Source organism: Chrysochloris asiatica, unplaced genomic scaffold (assembly GCF_000296735.1).
Source record: "Chrysochloris asiatica unplaced genomic scaffold, ChrAsi1.0 scaffold00110, whole genome shotgun sequence".
NCBI classification, from domain to species: Eukaryota; Metazoa; Chordata; class Mammalia; order Afrosoricida; family Chrysochloridae; genus Chrysochloris; species Chrysochloris asiatica.
Window position 1 is genome coordinate 9,831,092 of NW_006408628.1, and position 23,380 is coordinate 9,854,471.

Consider the following 23,380-nt stretch of genomic DNA (forward strand, 5'->3'; position numbering starts at 1 on the left):
CCAGGAGGATGCCCTCTGTCCCTGATGCATGAGTGATTGAGATTGGGGTCCAAGTTGGGGAGTGGGAGGCCAGCCTCCCCAAAGGGGTGGGTGCAAGGTAGATGTTGAAGTCTGCAGTCAAGCTCTAGGAGAGCTAAGAATCTTGGTGGAGTCTGAGTTACCCCCTTGTCTGTCTTGCCTGCTTTCTTCTCTCCCTACCCTCATTCAAACAAGTGGTCTTCCAAGGAGTTTCTGGCAGGGCTAGTAGGGTGAGGTGGTGGTTGGGTGCTGGAGTCCGGGAGGTTGGGAGAATTGGGTAATCCTCATAGGGTGTGGTCTCCAAAAGTGGCAAAGAGGAGCTGAGGACTCCATGCAGTACTCTTCTCTGGGTGGCCTGGGAGTGGGGCCAAGTGGGGTCCCCATAAGTAGCTAGGGTGGATGGAGTAAGAGTTTTGGGGACGGCTTGATGAGGTCTCAAGCAGGAACGACTGGGGATCCCTGTCCCAGGCTAGGGGCTGTCCCCGACCCGACTCCTGCCACCCGTGCTGCCGGTGAAACGCTCTTGACATGTCCTGAATTATTAAGCACGGGGTGGGCTCCGGAGCACATGCTGAGTGGAACGGCTGGGGCTACGCGGCGTGGAGCAGCGCTCGCTCCCTCGCTCGCTCGCTTGCAGGGACACACGCAGGGGCTGACAGCTGTGCTGGTGCTGATAAGGGAAGCCACAAGGAGACGATCGAGGAGAGAGACAAGCGGCAGCAGAGGCAGCGGCGGCAGCAGAGGCGGCTCCAGGGCTTTGGAGCTGCTGGGGAGTGGGAGTGACGCCCCCACCTCAGGGCCCCCACCCTGTCCCTGTCCTCCTCCCGCTTGCCCTGAGTTTAGAAGAACAGCCTCTGCCACTGCCGCCGCACCGGGGCTGCTGGCCAGGGAGGGACAGGGGCAGCAAGGCTCCGGCCAGTCCCAGCAGCCGGGGACAGATGCCGATCGAGATTGTGTGCAAAATCAAATTTGCTGAGGAGGATGCGAAACCCAAGGAGAAGGAGGCAGGGGATGAGCAGAGCCTCCTGGGGGCTGCGCGGGGGGCTGCAGCCCCCCGGGACCTGGCCACCTTCGCCAGCACCAGCACCCTGCACGGGCTGGGCAGGGCCTGTGGTCCGGGCCCCCATGGACTGCGCAGAACCCTGTGGGCACTGGCCCTACTCACCTCATTGGCAGCTTTCCTTTACCAGGCATCCAGCCTGGCCCGGGGCTACCTCACCCGTCCTCACCTGGTGGCAATGGACCCTGCTGCCCCAGCCCCAGTGGCAGGCTTCCCGGCTGTCACCCTCTGCAATATCAACCGCTTCCGGCACTCGGCACTCAGCGATGCCGACATCTTCCACCTGGCCAATCTGACAGGGCTGCCCCCCAAAGACCGGGATGGGCACCGTGCGGCCGGCCTGCGCTACCCAGAGCCCGACATGGTGGACATCCTCAACCGCACTGGCCACCAGCTTGCCGACATGCTCAAGAGCTGCAACTTCAGTGGGCACCACTGCTCTGCCAGCAACTTCTCTGTGGTGAGTTCTGCCAGCTGGCCTGCCCGGCCCAGGGTGGCCAGAGGCTGGAGGGGAGGGAGAGTGTGTGGGGCCATCCTCCACAGGGCTTCCCTTCCTTCCGTCACCAGAGGCCGGCCTGGTGTCTCCCCCCCAGGTCTGGTGTTTCCCTCTGGCTTCTCAGCCACGGAGCTGGGGGTGCTCGTAGGGACTTACCCTGCTGCTGCTCTCCTGGGTTCTGCTGCTCCTGCAAGGCCAGGTTTGGGGGTCCTGAAGCTGGTCAGCTTGCAGGGAAGGGATGCACCCTCCCAAGGCCAAGCCAATGGACCCCCATCTTCCTTTTGCTTCTGTGGCTAAGGGACCCCTCTCTCCACTGAGCTGAGAGTGATGGGGAGGGAGTGTTTGGGAGGGGGGCTCCATCTGGGAAAGGAGTCAGGACTGCCTTTTGGGGAGCTGGCCTGACTGGTAGGCTGGATCCAGAGGACCGAGGTGGACACTCTGCCAGCGCCTCTCTGCCTCTGTGGGTCTCACACCCCTTTCTCAGACTCCCCACACACATCCTTCTTTCATGCTGTCCCTTCCCAGCCCTCGCTCCCCAGGCCCTCCCTCTGGCTGCTCCCTTGCCCGTCTCTGGCTCTTACACTGAGAATCACTCATTCACTCTTATGTTCATAACTCACCCTGGCTGCTGCCCAGCGCTCTATCTCTCTTTCTCTCTCTCTCTCTCTCTCTCTCTCTCACACACACACACACACACACACACACACACACGCTCCTGCTGGGGACAGTTTCTTGCACACCACCTCACTCGGTGTACCTGTCACTACGCTCACTTGCACACCTGCACACCCACACACCAGGCGAGCCACTCATTTCCATGCTCACATCCCAGTTCTGACTTTGCTGTTAAAGGTAGGGTCACACTGTAGATGCCAACCCCCTGTGGGGTCACACTGTGAATGCCACCCTGTCACATGTGTGGAGAAGCATTGGGAACTGGTGTGGTCCCTCACCCATGCGTGTGACAATGGGTGTGTGCACCTTGTACGCTGTCTATCTGTCAGGGTTCCGTTCACCCAGTCTCAAGGTATCTATTATTCATGGTGCAGGAGACAGACGCCTGTCCCCAGCCTGGTTCACTTCCAGCATAGTGGATGTGTTTGCATCCCTGTCACCAGTGCCCGGTGCATATGCAAATATGTGGCATCAACATGGTGCCCACTCAAGCTGAGCCTCCAATGCCAGCCTCAGAGATGGGGGCTTTCCTTCCTCACTGCCTCCGCCAGACCCCCGGTTCTCATTCACTCACTCACTGCCTCCAGCTAGCTTCCTGGCCCCCACCAAGCCTGCTCCTCTGGTACCTCCTTCTGCTGGGTGCTGGGAGTTGGGGAGGAATCAGAAAAGGGACAGGAGGGAGATTGTCTAGAAGTCAGGGAGCAGTGGCCACATGGCCTGTTGTCCTGCTGTGTGGCTAAGAAAAAACAGTTCTAGTTCCCCCAATCCAGGGCTGGTGGGGTGTGGGGCATGAATGTGGCCTCTAGGACCCCTGGACTCCTCTGTCCTACATCCTGACCTGGCCAAGTTGGAGAGGGGGGCAGAGCCCAGTCTCAGCAGGTGCTGGTGGGGCAGAAATCAATGGGGTCTTTGTGTTTCTGAGCAGGAGGGAGTTTGTCTCAGGCCCCTGTTAGGGGTGGGCAGGAAAGAGGAAGGGTAATGAAACCTCAGTGGAGGGCAGTGAGGAAAGGGGGCAGACAGGCAGGGGGGTTCCTGCCTGGCCTCTAGGAAAGGATGGGGATGTCTGGAGGTTATAGGAGCAGGGATTCTCCGGGTCAGGCATCTTGGAGGTGGCTAGGAAGGGGAAGGGGGACTGTTTCCCTTTGGTATTCTGGGAGCTGGAGAGGGAAGTTTTGGGGATTCAGCTACACAAGACAATGAGTGGGGATGTGGGGCAAAGCAAGCATGGGGGCCAGGAGTTCCCCTCCTCCTCCTCCTCAACTCAGCTAGCCTTTCCTTTTCCCATCTGCCTCAGCGCAGCCTAGCCCCTTAGCCTTTGTCATGTCCCTCTTCCCCTCTGCTGAGTGTCATGCTTCCTTGGAGCCCGCAGCCTGATCTGAGTCTGCTGCAACTCAGAGACTGTTGGAATCAATGGGTTAGGATGAAAGCCCAGGAATGTTTGGGAACTGGAGAGGAAGGGCTGGGGTCTGATGAGGACCTGAGCCCAGGGTGGACTCTGTGAAGGAAAGCTGGGTGCAGGAACCAGTGGGCAGGGAATCAGTTAGAACATGGATTGTGAGCCAGGCGCTGACAGCAACAGCTTTGGGTAAGGGGCTGTAATGTGTTTTCTGTTGCTTTCCTCCTGTTTCTTCCTCCCCACTCCCCACTCTGCTGTGACCTTTCCTCTGGAATCCAAGTTAATAAATGTCACATTTTCCAGCCTATTTTTACTCCGGGTAATGCACCCTCCCCCAGTCCCTTAAGCTGCTGCTCTTGCTTCTGCTACCACCGTAATCACTCTCACCCCCACGTTCCCAAAGATCCCCTCATTTACACCCCATCCGACAGTCAATCAATCAGTCCACATGAGGCTCCGGAGAGCCTACTATCTATGTGTCAGGCTCCCTGCTCGTGGCTGTGGGACGGAACAAAGAGAGGAAAGCCCAGGTCCCTGTCCTCAAGCAGCCTACGGTCTTGTGGTGGAGTGGGGACAGGGGCACTCAGAAGCTTAACCAACCATGCAAGAGTTAACCAGCCATGCGTACCATGTCATAAGGTGCCAAAATTAACTGCCAAACAAGCTGCATGGATATAAGAGCCTGAGTTCAGATGGAGCAGCCACTCTGGGCTGAAGAGGGCTGGGAAGGCTTAAGGGATGAGGTAGGCTGGGCGAGGTTTGGAGAGGAGACAGAAGAAAGGGCTCCGGGTGGTGGGGAGGCTCTCTCTCTCCAGTCATGTACTCTTCCACCTAGAGCTTCTTCACCTCTTCTCCTCCTGTGTCCGCTCTTCACTGAGCCTCATACTGACCCGCTCCCACCTACAGCTCCTACACTCACACCTTCTAATGGCTCTTGGTTCCTTCTCTCTCCCACATCCATCGGCTCCACACCCCGATGCTCCAAGTCCCATCTATTTTAGCCCACCTCCAAGGCTTGTCCTCAGCCTGCCCACTGACTAAACTCTCTATTATCAAGTCAATTCCAACTCCTAACAACCCTATATAGGGTTTCTGAACTATAAACCCTTACTGAAGCAGACGGCCTCATTTTTTTTCCGTGGAGTGACTAGTGGATTTGAACCACCAACCTTATGGTTAACAGCCGACACCTAATCCACAGTGCCTCGAGAGCTCCTTGCCCACTTACTGTTGGTGTTGTTGTTAAGTGCCGTCAAGTCAGTTCCGACTCATGGAGACCCTGTAGAGGGTTTACAACAAGCAGCTGGTGGATTTGAACTGTCGACCTTGTGGTTCACAGTCCAGTGTTGAAAATTCTTTCCTCCCTAGGCTTAGTTTCTTTATGCACAGGTTATCCTAAACTTCAGCACCTTCTCTCACCTGGAATCTATATAGGGAAACAGCCCAGTGTGTGGGATCTGGAACCAGATTGTCTAGATTTGAACTTTGACTCTACCCTTTAAGCTGTGTGGCCTGGGGAAGTCAAAGGTATTCATTAAATAGGATATTTGTTGTTAACTGATGCTGGCTTGGTTTCTGCATCATGGTGACCCCATGCACAATAGGACCAGGTTTTTGTTGACTGATTTTTGGAAAGTAGGTTACCAAGCTTTTCTTCCTAGTCCTCTTCATCTGGAAGTGCTACTGAAACCTTGAAAGTTTCATAGTAACACTCTAGCCTTCAGTGACAGACCGAGGTGGCTGCACCTGAGATGCACTGACTGGGAATCGAACCCAGGTCTCCTACACAGAAGACAAGAATGCCACCACTGAATCCTCAAACCCCAAGCCCACTGCCATTGTGGTGATTCTGCCTCACAGTGACCCTCTGGGACAGAATGGAACTGCCCCTTTGGGTTTCTGAAGTTATAAATCTTTACAGAAGCAAGCAGCCTCATCCTCCTCCCCAGGAGCAACTGGAGGGCTCAAACTGTTGAATCCTTGTTGTTGTTGTTGTTAAGTGCTGTTGAGTCAGTTCTGACTCATAGTGACCCTGTATGGAGTTACCAAAGATTGGCTGGTAGATTTGAACCACCAACTTTGTGGTTAGCAATCCAGTACTTACCCTATAGCAACATACCAAGAGTCTTGTTGTTAAGTGCCATTGAGTCAATTCCGACTCATAGCCACCCTGTATAGGGTTTCTAAGGAGCAGCTGGTAGATTTGAACTGCCAACCTTATAGTTAGCAGTGCAGTGCTTATCTCACAGTGCCACACAGAATTCCTGGCGGTGGTGGTTATGTGCTGTGGAGTTGGTTTTGACTCATAGTGACCCTGAACAGGGTTTCCGAGGCTGTAAATCTTCACAGCAGCAGAAAGCCTCATCTTTCTCCCGCGGAACAGCTGGTAGTTTCGAACTGCTGACCTTGCAGTTCACAGCCCGATTTGTAAACACTACGCTACCAGAGAGGATGTCTGTAAGGGCTCACCTCGTTATCTGACATGCAGTACACACTCTGTAAATGTTAGCTGTTGTAAGCGTTGCCACCCTTGTCCTGGTTATTGCAGTCTGATGGTTCTCAGCACCACCTGCTGCTTTCTGACCCCTGTGCTGGCATCAGCTCCTCCCATCACCCAAGCCCCAGGCCCACTTTCTCTATCCTACCCTAGCATCTCTCTCTATCCAACCTGCATATGATGTGCACATACTCTCCAGGGATGGCCAATAAAACGTCCTGTGATGATGGAAATGCTCCCTACCAATGTGGTCCAGTGTGGCAGTCACTAGCCACATGTGGCTTTTGAGCACTTGAAATGTGGTTTGTGTGACTGAGAAGCTGAGATTTTCATTTAAATAGCAACATGTGGCTAGTGGCCACCGTATTGGAGAGTGCAGCTCTAGCTGGCTCCGGACTCTGGCAGAACTAGGCATTACAACTGGGATCAAAGGGTATAAAGTGATAGCCCCAGGCTGTGACAGGAAGGCAATTCAACTCTCTGCACTGGGACCCAGGCTGGGTTGAGGGTGGTAGGGGTTTGGGGTTATCTGGAAACGCCATATTAACAGACATACTCCTTTCCAGATGCAAACTATGACCTTGGTCTTTTCTATTCAACTGTCTGGAAAACTGAGGCACAGAGGGGTTAGAGAATTGCGGTGGGGCATGCCCTAGCCCCTGGTGGGGCAGAGGACAAGGAATCTGTGGGCACCTCACAGTGTTCATGTCCCTCTAGGCTCTCAGGCTCTCACGCTTTCCTCCCCCGCCCGACCCTGCTTCCCCACACGCTGGTGACTGTGTGCCTATTAATCACTCGCCCTGTTCTCTTCCTCTCTACTAATCAGGCACAATTAGATGGGGCCTCTTCCAGCTGGGCAGTCACCCTCCCTGCCCTCCTCCCTCCTCACCCAGCTCCACCCCAGCCACCATACAGGACAGCTCAGAGGAAGGGGGAGGAAGGGCTGAAGCATGCAAGCCCATTATCACTCTTTGTCCCTCCCTCCCAATCTGGGGCTACTTGGCAGGCTGTCCCCTTCCTTGAATCCAACTTTCCCCTTGTCCCCTTTCCTAGGGGTGGTCAGGCCAGGACTGATAGTCTCCGCCCTTTCTTGGTCATGGCAGGGGCTACTCAGATCTATCCTTAACTCTATACCTTTGCCATTGGGTCAGAAGGTTTGGGGGCTGCCTCTTAGGCTCTGGGAGGGAGGACGTCCCTCTGAGGTTGCTCCAGGCCTCTTACTTGCCAGTTGAGCTCACCTCCTATTAAGCCCTCTGTCCCCTTTAGTCCCCATCTGCTCCTAAAACATGAAGCTTGAAAACAGTTCAACGTGTAGTTCAAGATTGGTTGTGCCCTCAGGAGTCGGGCAGGTGACGTCAGTAAGGGATAGGGAGGTCTTCGGAGAACTGGAGGTCACAGTCCAGGAAGGGGACAGATTCTTTGGCTCCAGTTAACTCTTGCCCTTCGGTCAGGAACACCCAAAGGTGGTACGCCTTCCAATTGGTCAGGAGACCTCCCACACCTTATTTTAGAAACACCTCTCCTGACTTTAAAAACATTACAAGCTACCTGGTAGCGTTGTGTTGAAGTGCCGTGGTGTCAGTTCTGACCCATAGTGACCCTGTACGGGGTTTCCGAGGAGCATCTGGTGAGCTTGAACTACAGACTTTGCAGTTCAAATGGCTTTGCAGTCTGGCACATTAACCCACAGCGCCACACCAGGAGCATTGTTGTTGTTAAGTGCCGTCGAGTCGGTTCCGACCCATAGCGACCCTGTACAGGGTTTCCGAGTGGTTACCTATTGGGCTGCTAACCGCAAGGTCAGCAGTTTGAAACTACCAGCTGTTCCGCGAGAGAAAGATGAGGCTTTCTGTTTCCATAAAGATTTACAGCCTCGGAAACCCTGTAGAGGGTCGCTAAGAGTCGGAACTGGCTCCACGGCACATAACCACCAAGGCCAGGAATCCTGTGTGGCACTGTGGGATAAGCACTGCACTGCTTGCAGGTTGACAGTTCAAACCTACCAGCTGTTCCTTAGAAAGGGTGGATGGGTGGCTATGAGTCTGAACCGACTCCACGGCACACCACCACTACCACGGGCTGCCTACAACTCAGAGACCAGATTGCACTTCCTTGTATACACTCTCGCAATTGCCTCACCGCTCCCCAACCCCCCTCCCCGCCCCCTGCTGCCCCTCTGGCCCTCCTAAAGGGGGCGCTCTTAGTGTGGTTGCTTCTAACTCGGTAACGGAGTTGGAGGGAGGTTTATCCATGTGGCCCAGTAAGGCAGGGCCTGTTAACAATCACATAGGGCCAGTTTCAAGGACAATGGGGAGGGCCGTGAGAGAACGTGCCCCACCCGGCCCCACTCAGCAGCCCTATGGCCTCTTCATTAATCAGGAATCAACCCCGAGCTGGGCTCATTATCAGCTCAGCTTCTGGAAGCACTGCCGGAAGATGCTGATTAGGACTTGAAGAAAAGGCCCCCACGCCCCCTCCTGGCCTCTGTCTTTCTCCCCTTCCTGTGCTTCCTGGACCTCTGCCCTGGTCCTCTTTGGGGCTGCTAGGCTCAGGCTTGGAGCAAGGAAACGGGTATTCCAGGGAACACTAGGAATGCTGAGTATGGGGTTGCCCTGGCTGACGTCCCTGAGTCAGTGGGGTCCTGCTTAGTGGTGGTGGTGAGCCTGGTCCAAACCAGATGGACAGCCACCCTGGTAGAGGGCTGTGGGTTATGGGTGCACCCCTGCCCTTCCAGCTTTCCCACAATCACGCCTCGATCGAGCAGCTTGGACAGAAAGCGGTGGAGACAGCGGGAACAGCAGATTGGAGGGCTAAGGGGAGGTGACCTGCCTGTGTTTTGGGCAAATATGGTGGAGGTTTAGGTAATCAGAGCCTTAGGACCAGCAGGGATAAATGGGGGTAGACAGACAGGAGGAGGACAAATGCGGGTGTGTGTGTGTGTGTGTGCGCGCGCGCGCGTGCGGGTTAGGGGGGGTGGACAATGAGGACAGGAGAGTTCAGTTTTCCAAAACGGGGAGTCCGACTGCACTTCCCTGGGTTTCCAGAAAGGAAAGGGGAGACTGGAAGAGCTAGAAAGCCAACCCCCCAATTTTACCCATGCCCTTGGGACATCCATTTTAGGTTGGAGGGGGCAGTTCCAGAAAGATGGGCAGAGGCTGCAGCAGCCGAGGCGGCAGCGAGAGAGTTCAGAGAGGAGCCACGGGATGATTAAGGGGAAATGGAGGATTGATTTAGGAGGAAAGATTAAAGGAGCTAAATCCGTGGCGCTTGGCTCAGCGGTGACTAAGCGTGGACAGGATAATAGCTTACAAATGTGTGAAAGGTGTAAATACCAAACGGGGGGAGGGGAGACGCTCGGCGGGCCAGGGGAGCGGGCACCGGGGTTGGACAAGCCGCAGGGGGTGTGAAGGGGGACTCTTGGGTGACTCCCCGGGAGGCCGGTCTCCTGCCTGCTGGGGACTTGGGGGAGAGAAATGGGGTGTGCGGGAGCTCCGGGTTCAAAGGAGAGGTTCCATTCCCGGGGAGCGGCTGCTACGGCCTGGCGCTGACCTCCCCGTCTCACTTCCGTCGGCCACGGAGCTGAGGGTACGGGTTCAAGTCCTACCCCTGAACCCCTCAGCGCCCCTCCGCACCCAGGCCCTTCGCCCCCCCCCCTCCAGGAGCCCCCCGCCCGTCGCCTGGGCTCTCGTCCCATACCCCTCCCCGGCCGCGGCGGGCGGTGGTGTCCCCCTCCGCGGTGAAAGCCTCTGGCGCTGCTGTGTGCGGAGGTCACTTTGCCGAGGAGCCGAGAGCCGTGGGAATGCAAATGAGGCAAACCCGGGGAGGAGAGCGGAGGAGCCCGCGGAGACGGAGGGAGGGCGCGCTGCGCAGTGATGGATGCCTGCCCCGCGGGAGCGAGCTGGCGGCGGGGAGTGAGCCTAGGGTGCGGCTCTGGGGTGCGGGCGGGCAAGATCTAGCTGCCGAGGGGTGCGCGTTGAAGGTGCTGGGGCCTGGGTTCGGGGTGAGGGGCTTCCACCCACCCGCCGTCACCGCCATGGTTGCACTCCCGCCCGGCCGTGAGGGTGCGCTCTACTATGTAGCAAAACGCAGCACCACGAACTTTTCATCGAGGGGCGGGAATGTCAGGGAAGGATTTCGTTATAAATTAAAAACATTCCCGCCTGGAAAATTGACTTTCTAGGGTTTGAAGCCTAAACGGCTGCTGCGTATAACAGCTGCTTACCTGAATCTGGGGGTTTTGCAGAGTTCTCGCGTTTGGAGACATGGCGCCCGCCAGGAACCACCTCCTTCTAGGACGCCCTAGCCCTCCCAGCCCCTCCAGCCCTCCCAGCCCTTCCAGCCCCAGCCTGTCAGTCACTGGGCCTCGACCCACCTACTCCTTCCCACCCCCAAATCACACATTTACATTTGAACTAGCACTGCCTGCTTTTCCTCTTAGGCCTACAAGCATTTTCACCCCCTGAAAGGCAATGGGTGACTTTGGGGTGGGGGTGGGAGTTGTAAGCAGGGCAGACTTAGGCCTGAGCTGATGCCCTACCTGGGTGGGCAAGTCCACTGGCTCAGGGAGACTTTCCTTGACAAAGTCCCTTTATCATTGCCCAGATCACAACTGGTAACCATCCATCTCTTTGTTAGATTTTTGTGTTTGGTTCCCGGCTGTATGCCCAGCATTTAGAACACGCCTGGCACATGGTGTAGGTGTTCAAAAAGCACTTTTGAATGAATGAATGTCTTGGCAGTCAGACAGCACACGCCTTGGGGGCAGAGACCGTGTCTGTTCTGTTCTCTGATGACTCCCCAGCACGGAGCACAGTGCCTGACACACTGTACAGAGTCAAAGACAAGAAAGTGTTATTGGAACACCCATTATTTATTGATCATCTACCGTTTGTAGCACAGTGGTTACGAATTGGGCTGCTAACCTCAAAGACAGCAGTTCGAAACTACCAGCTGTTCCACGAGAGGAAGATGAAGATTTCTGCTCCTGTAAAGACTTACAGCCTCAGAAACCCTGCACAGGGTCGTTATGAGTCGGAACCAACTCCACGGCACATCACAACAACAATAACAACAACCATTTGTAGGTCCTGTACCAGGTGTGTCTCACACACAATGTCTAAAAGAACAGACTCCCGCATACCTATAGGGTTTGGTGAGGGTTTGGTGAGTATTAATGAGTTATTTCTATAAAGTACTTAGGACTATGCCCAGCACAGACTGTTGTTGTGATGTGCCGTGGAGTCGGTTCTGACTCATAGTGACCCTGTACAGGGTTTCCGAGGCTGTGAATCTTTACCGGAGCAGAAAGCCTCATTTTTCTCCCACAGAACAGCTGATAGTTTCGAACTGCTGACCGTGAGGTTCACAGTCTGATTCGTAACCACTACGCTATTAGAGCTCCTTCCAGCACAGAGTAAGCACTAAATAAATGTTGTTGTATGCTGTCCAGTTGATCCAACTCATAGTAACCCATATGACACAGTAGAACTGATGCACAGCATTTCCAGATTGTTATCAGTCTTCATGGAAGCAGATTGCTGGGTCTTTTTACCAGAGGAGCAGCTGGAGGATTCGAACTGCTGACCTTTCAGTTAGCAACCAAGCACTTTACCATTGTACAACTAACTACTCATCATATTATCTCTTTCTTCCTAGCACCCCAGCATAGACACCCCAGATGTTTTGAGTTGGTGTTGGCTTCCTACTTGGGCCCTTGAGCAGGCAGAGCCTTTGAACCTAGACTCAAGGATGTTGTTGTTGTTATGTGCCATTGAGTCCATTCTGACTCATAGTCACCCTGTATAGGGTTTCCAAGGAGCGCCTGGTGGGTTTGAACCACCACCTGGCAGTTTAAAGCAAACTTGTGGTCCAATACTTATCCTACAGCGCCCTGCCAGGACTCCGTTAAGTGCCAATGAGTTAGTTCCAACTCATGCTGTTCTTAAGTGCCATCGAGTCAGTTCTGACCCTTAACAACCCTATAGAGCGTTTCCAAAGAGCAGCTAGTGAGCTTGAACTGCCGACCTTGTGGTTCAAACCGACCTTGCATTATCCTGCCGTGCCACACCAGGACTCTCATACTCCAGGATGTTGTTGTTAAGTACCCAACTCATAGTGACCCTGCGCAGGGTTTCTGAGGCTGTAAATCTTTACGGGAGCAGAATGCCTCATCTTTCTCCTGTGGAACCGCTGGAAGTTTTGAACTGCTGACCTTGACGTTAGCAGTCTGATTTGTAGCCACTAGGCTACCAGACTCAACAACAACAACACAACAAGGCTACCAGAGCTCCATCATACCCCAGGATACACCCGAGTAAAGCCAGGGTGGGAGCTGTCCAATCCCTGAGGTGCTAGTCACAGTCTGGGGCAGATAGAAGCCTACCCCGTTCCACAGACCTCAGGATACTGTAGAAATACAAGGCCCCTCAGTGAGACACATAAAGGACACTGGTGGCACTGTGGGTGAGGCATTGAGCTGCTAACTAAAAGGTCAACAGTTCAAGCCGCCACTTTGCGGAAGAAAGATAAAGCTGTCTGCTCCCAGAAACTCTATAGAGGGTAGCTATGAGTCAGGATCAGCTTGATGGCAGTGGGTTTTCTTAGGTAATGGAGAGACATGGTGGATGGCTGTTGGATTTTGTGAGGTGGGGCTACCATAGGAAATAGTGTGAGGAGAGCCAGGGCCTTGGCAGAAAGAAGCAGGGTGCTCAGAAGGCGGCAGAGATAAAACCCAGGCCGAAGATTAGCTCCGGGATTAGCCCAGCCTCAGCTGCTCCTGGCTGCTTCTTATCTCCTGGCGGCCTGGGGCCCTTTCCCCCACTGCTTTGAGCCTTGGCCTGCTAATTGCCTGTTAACCCTGGTCTCTGGGACTGCAGGGAAGATGGGATGGGGGTGGGGGGAGGGAAGATAGGCGGGAAGAGTGCAAGAAAGGCAGCCAGGGAGATGGGAGCTATGGATAGATGGAGCCCAGGGGACTGAGAGAAGCCAGCTCTGGACAGATCTCTCCCAGCCCTGCACCTTGGAGGAGGGGGAGTGGGAAGGAGAGGGAGGGCCTCTGGAAAGGGCCCTGATTCTGGAAGACAGGGCAACAGGGGTGGACTGCACACCCAGACTAAAGGAGATAGAGGTGTTGGGGCAGAGAGACTGAGAGGCTAAGGGTAGCAGAGGCCAGGGGGATGGACAGACAGACAGACAAATAAACCCAGGCCAGATGTCAGGAGACAGAAGGGGGACTGAGAGGGACTTGAGATTAGACAGCAGGCTGGGAAGCAAACACATTCAGGCAGGGTCCCACTGATGCTAGAAGCAGGACAGAGAGGGCAGGCAGGGTTGGCTGCCTGGAGGAAGGTGCTGGAGGGGTTTTGGGCTGGTAGTTTCAAACTGCTGCATCCAGAGTTCTGTCTAGAAGCTTCCAGCCTGGAGAGGGCTCTGAGAGGTAATATGGTCAGGCTAGGAACAGGAAGGTGAGCCTCGGGCTAGGACACAGGGCCAGAGAGGGTCAGGCCAAAAAGAGAGAAGTGAGGGACTTAGATGTTGTTGTTGTTAAGTGCCAACCAATTGGTTCTGACTCATAGCCACCCAAGGAGCAGCTGGTGGGTTTGAACTGCTGACCTTGTGGTCCACAGGGGTGGAGACTTCATTGACACCAGGTTGTGGCTGTTGATCCAGAGCTAGACCCTTGGTCCCTCAGCACTCCCTGACCTGCTGCTTTCCATGGTTGGGTCCCAGACTTTCAACTCCTGCCCATACCCCCTTTCGGTGGTCCATAGGGAGTAAGCAGTGGATAGCCAGTGGGACCTGGTGGCTGAGTGGCGTGCCGTCTCCATGGAAGAGACTGCAGGCTGTGCCGCCACCAGAGTTCTGTCACTTAGAAGTGGGCTACACCCACTGCTGCCTGCCTGGCCCGGGGACTGTCTCCGGGGCAACGCTGTGCTCTGCCCAGCAGTCAGGCCTGACCCAGGCTGTGCTGGTGGCCTAGCCTGTCCACTCCCTGCCAGTGTCTCTCAGCATCAGACTCCTTTTAGCCACCGCCTCTTGTCACCCCCACTTTTTACAACCACCTCAAGGCAGGGTGCTAGGTAACCACCCCCAAATCTAGGTATTCCCCCATTGGCTCTGGACACAGTTTTGTGCAGCGTGTGTCTGTGGGTGGTAGGAGGTGGGGAGGCTGCTCCAGCCACAATCAAGGCCAGAAGCCTACCAGAGTCAGTTATTCACTGACCACTACCAAGTGTTTTATAAGCACCAAATGTATTCAATGATCTTTGGCATCAGACTCAGTCCTGCTTGAATCTCAGCCAGCATTTATTTGCTGTGTGCCCTCAGACAAGTTACTGTCCCTCTCTGAACTTCGGTGACCTCATCATGAAATGGGGCAACAATACCTACCTCACAGTGGTTTTCATAGGAAGCTCAAAAGAGAAAATAGATCAAAAGTACCTTGTACAGGACCTGGTAGAAAGTGGGGATGCTTGCTAGTGTTCATTCTGTCCCCCACAATCACCTGCCTCTTCTGTACATTATGTTGAGGCACCAGGGATGCTTTGGGAAATTCCCATTAAGGTGATACTGAACACTGAAGGAACACAAGAAGAAAAGCAGCTCACAGGCTGGGTCCCCCATAAAGCCCAGGCCTTGTTTATCCTCTCACCTGAAAACAGTGCATCAGCAGCAAGAGCTGGTCCCAAGATCTTCTTGGTCTGAAGTAGCAAGAAGGTGGATGCTTTGAGATAATACATAAATGCATAAGTACTTATGGATTTCCCACATGAATGGGGATCCAGGAATCCAATCCCAGTCCATCTTAGGGTTCCCTTTTCTCTCTTAGTGACATGTTGTAAGAGCACAAGTCTAGAGTCAGGCTGTCTTCCTTGAACTCTTGCCCTTCCATCTGTTCCAAGTGGGGTCCACTTAACCTGCAGGGTGTTAGAAATGCAGACCCTCATGCCCACCTCCCAAACACACACATCTGCTGAATCCAAATCTGCAGTCTAATAAGACCCCCACTTATGTCATGTGTACATTAAACTTTGAGAAGCACTGAAGTTAGAGTCCATGGCAGATCAGCCTAACTCTCTGAGCCTCTATCTCCTCTTCTGTAGAAGGGGGAGATGATAATACCAAGCCCCTAGAATGGTTGTGGAGTCCTGGTGTGGCGATGCGGGTTAGTGAGCTGGACTGTAAGGTGGGTTTGAACCGCAAGGTCAGCAGTTCAAGCTCACCAGCTGCTCCTCAGAAACCCTACAGGGTCACTATGAGTCGGAACCGACTCAATGGCACTTAACAGCAGCAACAACAACAGAGAGGTTGTGAGGATTCCATTGGATGAGCTGCTGAACATTTAGTCCTGGACACAGCACAGGCCCCACCTGTCTACAAGTGGACCAACTTCACTGGCTTCATGTAAAGGGATGGTATGATGTTCTCTCGAGCTCTCGAGCGGGGGCCATATTGGGCAGGGGACTGGGGTAGGGCCAGTTCAGACAGAGGCAGGGACTGAAACCCCCAGAAGCTGTTGAGGGTGCAGTGGGGAGGAGGGGAGAGACAAGTGAGGAACAGAAAGCAGCAGATATGAAGACAAAAGACTGAGGAGGTGCACTGGAGTGGAGTGAATTGGAAAGAGGAACAGGAAAAAAGGAGAAGGGCTTTGAGCCACACTCCTGGCTGGTTCCAGCTGGACTTAGGGTGAGGTAGACTGGGGACAGGAGTGCTAGCCTTTGGTTGTGGGAATGATTTGAACCTTGCATCTAAATGAGTCTCAACTTCCTTGCTTGCTGTGTGACCTTGGGCAAGTCACTTTACTTCTCTGAGCTTTCTTTTGGTTTCCTCGTAATAACTAGGGTAATTCAGAGTTGTTGAGTAGATGAAATGGGGTAGTAGTTGATGGATATAGCCACATTTTGTAAACTTCAAGGGTCTTATTAATACATAGTTTTGTTTTAGGAGTCTGAGCAGGATGTTTGGATGACAGAACTGTGTGAAGGTATGGGTGGGTGAGTGCGTGGTAGAGATAGAATCCTACCCTACAACAGAACTCCTCACCCCCTACTGCCCTCAACTCAGCCAATCTCCCTCTTACATTCTTCCGAACCTGGACATTTAGGATCTCTTTTCCCTTCACCAGGTCACCATGCCATTTCTCCCAGGTTTTACCAGTGTGAAAATCTTCCCAAGGAAAGGTGAGGAGGAGTGAGACACAGTGATTGAGTGCGCCGACCCCAGGCCCCCAGGGAAGGTGCTGCCTGTGATGGGTTTGACCCGGACCTTGTCTCTGTGGGAGATGAGGCTGGCTGAGAAACTAGCACTGGCCTCTCCCTCAACCACGCCCCCTCCATCCCCATCCTCAACGCCATCTCCGGGGCGCCACCGCCACCTGGTGTCCACAGGGGAGAACTCTCCGCAGAAGGAAAAAGGAGCTGGCGGGATTACACTCGTGCTGTGCTGCAGTTGTCAGCAGCTCGTAGTGACCCTGTTTAAGGTTTCCAGGGAGCAGCTGGTGAATTTGAACTACCGACCTTGCTGGTCAAACTGACCTTGAGATCTGGCGCTTATCCTACAACGCCACACCAGGACTTTCCAGTGCTGCAGTAGCGTCTTTAAACCAGAACCTGTTCCGACTCATGGCGACCCCATATGTGCAAGGGTCAAATTGTGCTCCATGAGATTTTTTTTTTTCTTCTTTTCACCCCAGATTTTTCCACTTTCTGTGTTTGTTGACCATTAAAATCTTATATACCAGAGTCCTGGTGTGGTGCGGTAGGATAAGCGCTGGACTGCTAACCCCAAGATAGGCAATTCAAACCCACCAGCCACTTCTTGGAAACCCTGTACAGGGTCGCTATGAGTCAGAACCAACTCGAAGGCACTTAACAACAATAACATCATAACAGAATCAGTATGTGGGTAACATGAATCTAGCAACACTGTCTAAAAATATATTTTATTGTGTTTGCCGCCAAAGCTTACACAGCAAATTAAGTTCCCTTTTGACAATTTCTGCACAAATTGTTCAGTGGCATCAGTTGGCTTTTTTCGTTCAATGCATTCAGTTTGTTCCCACAGGGTTTTCAGTAGCTGGTTTTTCTGAAGTAGATTACCAGACCTATCTTCCAAGTCATCTCTGGGTGGCCTTGAATCTCTAGTCTTTCAGATAGCATTCCAGCATGTCTAGGAAATATTAAAGCACCCTTTTAATATAGGGCTGACTGGGCAAGGGACATCACATGGGCTCGCTGCACCTGGACAACACACATGCTAGTGACAATGATCAAGAAGATGAATCAATGAGCAGATCATCTCTGGTCATGAGAAGTATCTGAAGCAAACCAACAGAAGAGTAAAAGTGGAAGGTGACACCATGCACATTTGTGTCTGAAGAGGTGACACTTGATTAACCAGAGCTTCAGAGATGAACAATTGTGGAGGCAATCTTCCAGGAAAGGGAGCAGCAGGAACCGGGCCTCTGAGGAGGGAAGGAGAGTGGCCCATGTCTTAGGATTTGTCACAGAGATCTGAAGCCAAGTGGCTCTCTGTGAAGCAGATTCACTTCTGTGGAAACTCATAGGCCTTTTTCCTGAGGGAATTGGGAAGCTGTTGTTAGGTGTCAAGCAACAGTTAAGTGAGTGACTTGCCTGATTTAGCATTTGAAGGGAAGTCCCCAGTGACAATAGGGGCTCAGGCTCACCTAGTAACAGAAAGGTTGAGGTTCAAGTTCACCCAGATGTGCCTCACAAGACAGGCCTGCTGATCTGCCTCCGAAAGGCCATAGCTTTGAAGACCCTATAAAGCGCAGTTCTGCTCTGACACACAGGGCTCAGAGAGGGGCAAGAAGGGAGGCCAATTAGGAGGCCACCACCCAGGTCCAGGTGGGAAATGACAATGAATAGGGGGACCTGGTGGATGGAGTCTAACCATATTTCTGACGTGAATTTTCTCCAGATAGCTGATGTATTGGATGTGGGGGTGAGGGAGAGGGAATTAAGGAATTCTGGCTTGAAGAACTGGGTAGATGTTGTTATTGGTAAGGCTTGTGGAGTTGGTTCTAACATATAGCTACCCTGTATAGGATTTCTGAGAAGCAGCTGGCGGGTTTGAACTGCTGATCTTGTGGTTAGCAGTCCAGTGCTTATCTTACAGCACCACTGGGTAGACAGTGGGACCCTTTACTCAGAAGGAGACTGGTAGGGGACAGGTTTTGGGAGATAGCCAGAGTTCCAGTATTGATATAAGTTGGAGGAGGAAGGAGCTCTGGTGATGCAAGGGTTGAGCACTCAGCTGCTAACATAAAGGTCAGTAGTTCAAATCTACCAACCACTGTGTGGAGAAAGATGTGACTGTCTGCTACCATGAGGATCCCAGCCTAGGGAGCCCTATGGGGACATTCTATTTTGCCCTATAGGGTCACTATTAGTTGAAATCCACTCAATGGCACACAACACACACACACAGAGGAGGATGCCAGTGGGGAAAATGGCATTCAGGGAAGGGACTGGGTTAGGGACAGTGGTGATTAGGTCAGTCTGGTGGAGGCTTGTAGGGGCTCAGACAGGGGATGGAGAACTCAGGCCCTCCTTCCATCACTCCCCCTCTTCCTCTTCCCTCCAGGTCTATACTCGCTATGGGAAGTGCTACACCTTCAATGCGGATCCACAGAGCCCACTGCCCAGCCGGGCGGGAGGCATGGGCAGCGGCCTAGAGATCATGCTGGACATTCAGCAGGAGGAGTATCTGCCCATCTGGAGGGAGACAAGTATGCAGGCGGGCAAGGGGGCTCAGGTGCAGGCCCAGTGCCTGGGAGGGGTTTCCACAGGTCCGCATCTCTCCTGCACAGATGAAACTTCGTTTGAGGCTGGCATCCGGGTGCAGATCCACAGCCAGGAGGAGCCACCCTACATCCACCAGCTGGGCTTCGGCGTGTCCCCAGGCTTCCAGACCTTTGTGTCCTGCCAGGAACATCGGGTAGGCAGCTCCTGCTGTGCCCAGGGTTGGTCACTGCCAGACCTATCCTACAAATTCCCATAGCCTGTCAGCTCACTCTGACACTGCTGGAGTTGTGGGCACTGAAGGGCCTACAAGACTCCTGGGCCTGATCCTATCCTGTCCTGTCTCTGCAGCTGACCTATCTGCCTCAGCCCTGGGGTAACTGCCGGGCAGACAGTGAGCTATGGGAGCCGGAGCTCCAGGGTTACTCAGCCTACAGCGTGTCAGCCTGCCGCCTGCGCTGTGAAAAGAAGGCCGTGTTGCAGCGTTGCCACTGCCGGATGGTGCACATGCCAGGTGTGCACGCCCTGCTTGGAACCTGGGGGAGAACACTGCTTGTGTGCTCGGGCAGATGCATGTGTGCGTGTCTACATCCATATGTGCATGCGGATGTGTGTGGGATTCAGCGCATATTCCACATATGCACATGGGAATGCACACATGCATGTATCTGTGTTCATGTGAATACGTATTTTTGCATACACATGTTATGTACTTATGTGTGTGTGTATTTGTGGGGGTCATGTGTTTGCATATAGCTGTGTATGTGTGCAGATGGGGGGTGTCGTGTCACAGATATGTGTGTATGTCTTTGTGTGTTTACATACATGAAGGTACAATTTCATCTGTGCATGTGTGTGTCCATATGGGCATATGACTAGAGACAGGGAAAGGACCAGAGAGACCCCAGGAATAATTTTCTCTCCTTTTAGGCAATGAGACCATCTGCCCACCCAATATCTACATCGAGTGTGCTGACCACACACTGGGTCCGTGCTACCTGCTCCCTTGCCTCCCTCACCCTCTTCAGTTCTTTGTCCATCGTCCATCCCCCTCCTTACTTCCTGGGTTCTGCTCTGCTCCTCCCTCTCTCCCCTCAAGGGTTGTTCCTGTGGGGAGAGCCTAATCCCATAGCTCAGGGGGTCTGAGGACCTGGGCCTCTGCAGGTAAGACACTCGAATAAGTTGAGGCAGGCCGGGGATTGAAGGACTGGGCTTTGGTCTTGGCTCAGTGAATGAGCTAGCCCTTGATGGGGAAATGCAATAACATCTCTCTTGACCACAAGAAGAGGTCAGTGCTGGCTATCTATGTGAGTAAGGAAAACCCATCTGGCTGCCATCCATCCATCCATCCTTCCTCCTACACATCCATTCAAGTCTCCTTGTGGGTGGGATCTATCCTCTCTCAGAGCCATGAGGGTCTCCCTGCCCCAGGGGGCTGAAAGAGCAGAGGAGTAAGTCTATTCAAGGATGTTGGAGGGTTCTTCCCATACTTACTTTCTTGGGTAGTCTGAAGCTGGTCCAGAAGGCCCCCAGCCAGCCTCTCCAGGCAGTCTCAGGGCTGGCCAGTAGAGGCCCTCAGTGTGGATGTGTTGGCCTCAGGACAACCCCCGTGCCTCCTCCCTATAGCTTGTGGGCCTGGAGCCCACCCTCTCCTCACTGCAGTTGGTACCTCTGTGTTGCAGACTCCCTGGGTGGGGGATCTGAGGGCCCGTGTTTCTGCCCTACCCCTTGCAACCTGACCCGCTACGGGAAAGAAATCTCCATGGTCAGGATCCCCAACCGGGGCTCAGCCCGGTACCTGGCAAGGAAGTACAACCGCAACGAGACCTATATACGGTATGTGTGCATGTGTGTGTGTGCTCATGTGGTGGAGACCGGGGCCGGGCTACACTGTATTCATGAGTCCTCTGGCCAGAATGCCTTCCACACTGCCTTTCTTCTCACCAACCCCAACCCATCCTTGTCTCATCCGGGTCTCTACGTCTAGGGAAGCTCTTCCCCGTCCAGAGGTCTTTCCTCTGAGGCTCCACAGAAACTTGTACATATCTCTGTCACGGCTGCATTTATTCCACTGATTTAGAACCACTTGTTATGTGCACCCCTCCCCCCCAACACACACACACTCACACTGACTCTGTACAATAGAACACAACACTTGCTGGGTCTGCACCATCCTCACAATTACTGTTTGAGACCATTGTGGTACCAGTGGCAATCCATCTTGTTGAGAGTCTTCTTTTTCGCTGACCCTTCACTTAACCAAGCAAGTTCTTCTTCAGAGACTGGTCCTTCCTAATAACATGTTCCAAGTATGAGAGACAAAGTCTCGCCATCCTGGCTGCTAAGGAGCACTCTGGTTGTACTTCTTCCAAGACAGATTTGCTTGTTCTTCTGGTAGTCCGTGGTACTTTTACTATTCTTCTCCAACACCCTAATTCAAATGCATCAATTCTTCAACGGTCTTTCCTCTTCACTGTCCAGCTTTTACATGCATGTGAGACAACCGAAAATACCATGGTTTAGGTCAGGTACACCTTAGTTCTCAAAGATCCCAGTGCAACTCGGGATTTATTAAACGCATGTCAAGTGACAGCAGTTTTTAGGGAGGGGACTTCGATAGGATGCGGGTGGAATAGCGTGTTGTCCAAGGCCACAGGAAGCCGTGTGTCTGGTCCATTGCCACCAGCCCACAGGTGTTGATTACCTCCCGGCTGCCAGGCCAGTGAGGGGTCCTGTGATCACATGGTTGTGACCCCAAACCCATGATGCAGTTTGTGAGTAAGCCCCATCTGATGGTACAGGGCTGACTCTCAGACTCCAGCAGAGATTCATGTGGGGAGACATGAGCTGGGTAGCCTGGGTTTAGCTCTGCGAAAGGAAGAAGAAGGGAAGCATCTGGTGGAATGGAGTGGAACCCAATCTGAGTGGAGGACAGAAGTTTGGAATAGAGGGAACCATGGGACCAGATCACTGGCAGCCTTGAAAGTCTTGAAGAAAAGCGGACTCTTGGGCAGCAGGGAGCTACTGAAGGTCCTAAAGAGGCATAAGGATGAGGCCAAGTGAACAGTGTTATCTGCTTTAGACAGGAGGCAGAAGGGAACCCTTCAGGCTCAGGAGTTTGACTTTGCTCTCCTGAGCCCTCAGCTTTGACTCAAAATCTGAGGGGACTGTGCATTTGGGACTCCCTTCCCTCAAGCCTTAGGAAGCCTGAAGGGGTGATCCCCAGCTTCCTGGTGCAGAAGGATCTCCTGGGAGGGGGTTACCCATCAGCCATTTCCTAAGGAAATGTGCTTCCATGGATACCCTGCTTCCGGTCTCCACAGGGAGAACTTCCTGGTCCTAGATGTCTTTTTTGAGGCCCTAACCTCTGAGGCCATGGAGCAGCGTGCAGCCTATGGGTTGTCAGCCCTGCTGGGTAAGGCCTGGCTGCTGCCTGCCCGCTCACCCCTCCCACCCCCCACCCCCGACTCCCCTAAGAGTGGGTCAGCTCAGCACCCTCCCTCTGACCCTGCTTTCCTACTCCCAGGTGACCTTGGGGGACAGATGGGCCTCTTTATTGGGGCCAGCATCCTGACATTGTTAGAGATCCTCGACTACATCTATGAGGTAAGGATGGGAGACCTGCGGGGGGGCGGGGGGGGCTCAGTCAGGGTTAGCGGGGAGGGAGTGGAGGAAGGCTTTGTGAAGGCTGAGGAACAGGCTTCCTGGGTGGGGAAGTCAGGCTCAAGTTCTTTGCCAGGGTTCTGATTGGCTGGGAGGCCTGAGGGCTCTGAAGAATCAGGGAGAGGGGACCAGTAGAAGGATGGGGAAGTCCTAGTGGGGTCTGCTAGGGCAGCAAGTCCTCTAAGGCAGTCCTGGAAAGCCCTCCTTCATCTACCAAGTTTCCTGAGCCCCTTGCCATTCCCTGACCCTGAACCTCAAGGTGTCCTGGGACCAACTAAAGAGGGTATGGCGTCGCCCCAAGACCCCTGTGAGGACCTCCACTGGGGGCATCTCCACCTTGGGGCTGCAGGAGCTGAAGGAACAGGTGAGGAGGACCCTGCAGTTGCAGCCCACACCCCTTGCCTCACTCTCCCCACCCCTGCCTTACCGCACCAGAACCAGTTTTGGGGGGCTGCTGTCCATGGAAAATGAAGGTGCTAAGCAAGGCTTGGTGGGGCACCTCTTGAGTGCCCCTGTCCCATTTTCTCTTGGCCTCACAGAGTCCCTGCCCTAGCCGTGGCCATGCTGAGGGCGGCGGGGCCAGCAGCTTGCTCCCCAACCACCACCACCCCCATGGCCCGCCAGGAGGCCTCTTTGAAGACTTCGCTTGCTAGGACCGTGCTATGTCTGAAAGGACCCAGGAGTCTGGGATCTCTTCCCAGACTCCCAACATCTTCTCTTGCTCCTGAGACCTCAAGGCCTGGGGGCAGTCCAAGGCTGTGGGTAGGGGGAGAGGGGTGCTCTCTGGGAGGCTGGACACTCAGTTCCTGCTCTC

The 23,380-nt window shown here is 53.8% G+C and overlaps 1 protein-coding gene across 1 annotated transcript; it reads left to right on the forward strand.

Moving 5' to 3' along the window:
• The first annotated feature begins 586 nt into the window (after positions 1–586).
• Positions 587–23,219, forward strand: ASIC4 (acid-sensing (proton-gated) ion channel family member 4). The gene is given in 13 exon segments (XM_006867845.1): positions 587–638; positions 641–792; positions 795–882; positions 885–925; positions 927–1,538; positions 18,746–18,890; positions 18,972–19,099; positions 19,255–19,417; positions 20,586–20,739; positions 22,227–22,318; positions 22,430–22,509; positions 22,826–22,930; positions 23,106–23,219. Coding segments are annotated over 13 exon segments (1,926 nt in total).
• The last annotated feature ends 161 nt before the right edge of the window (positions 23,220–23,380 follow it).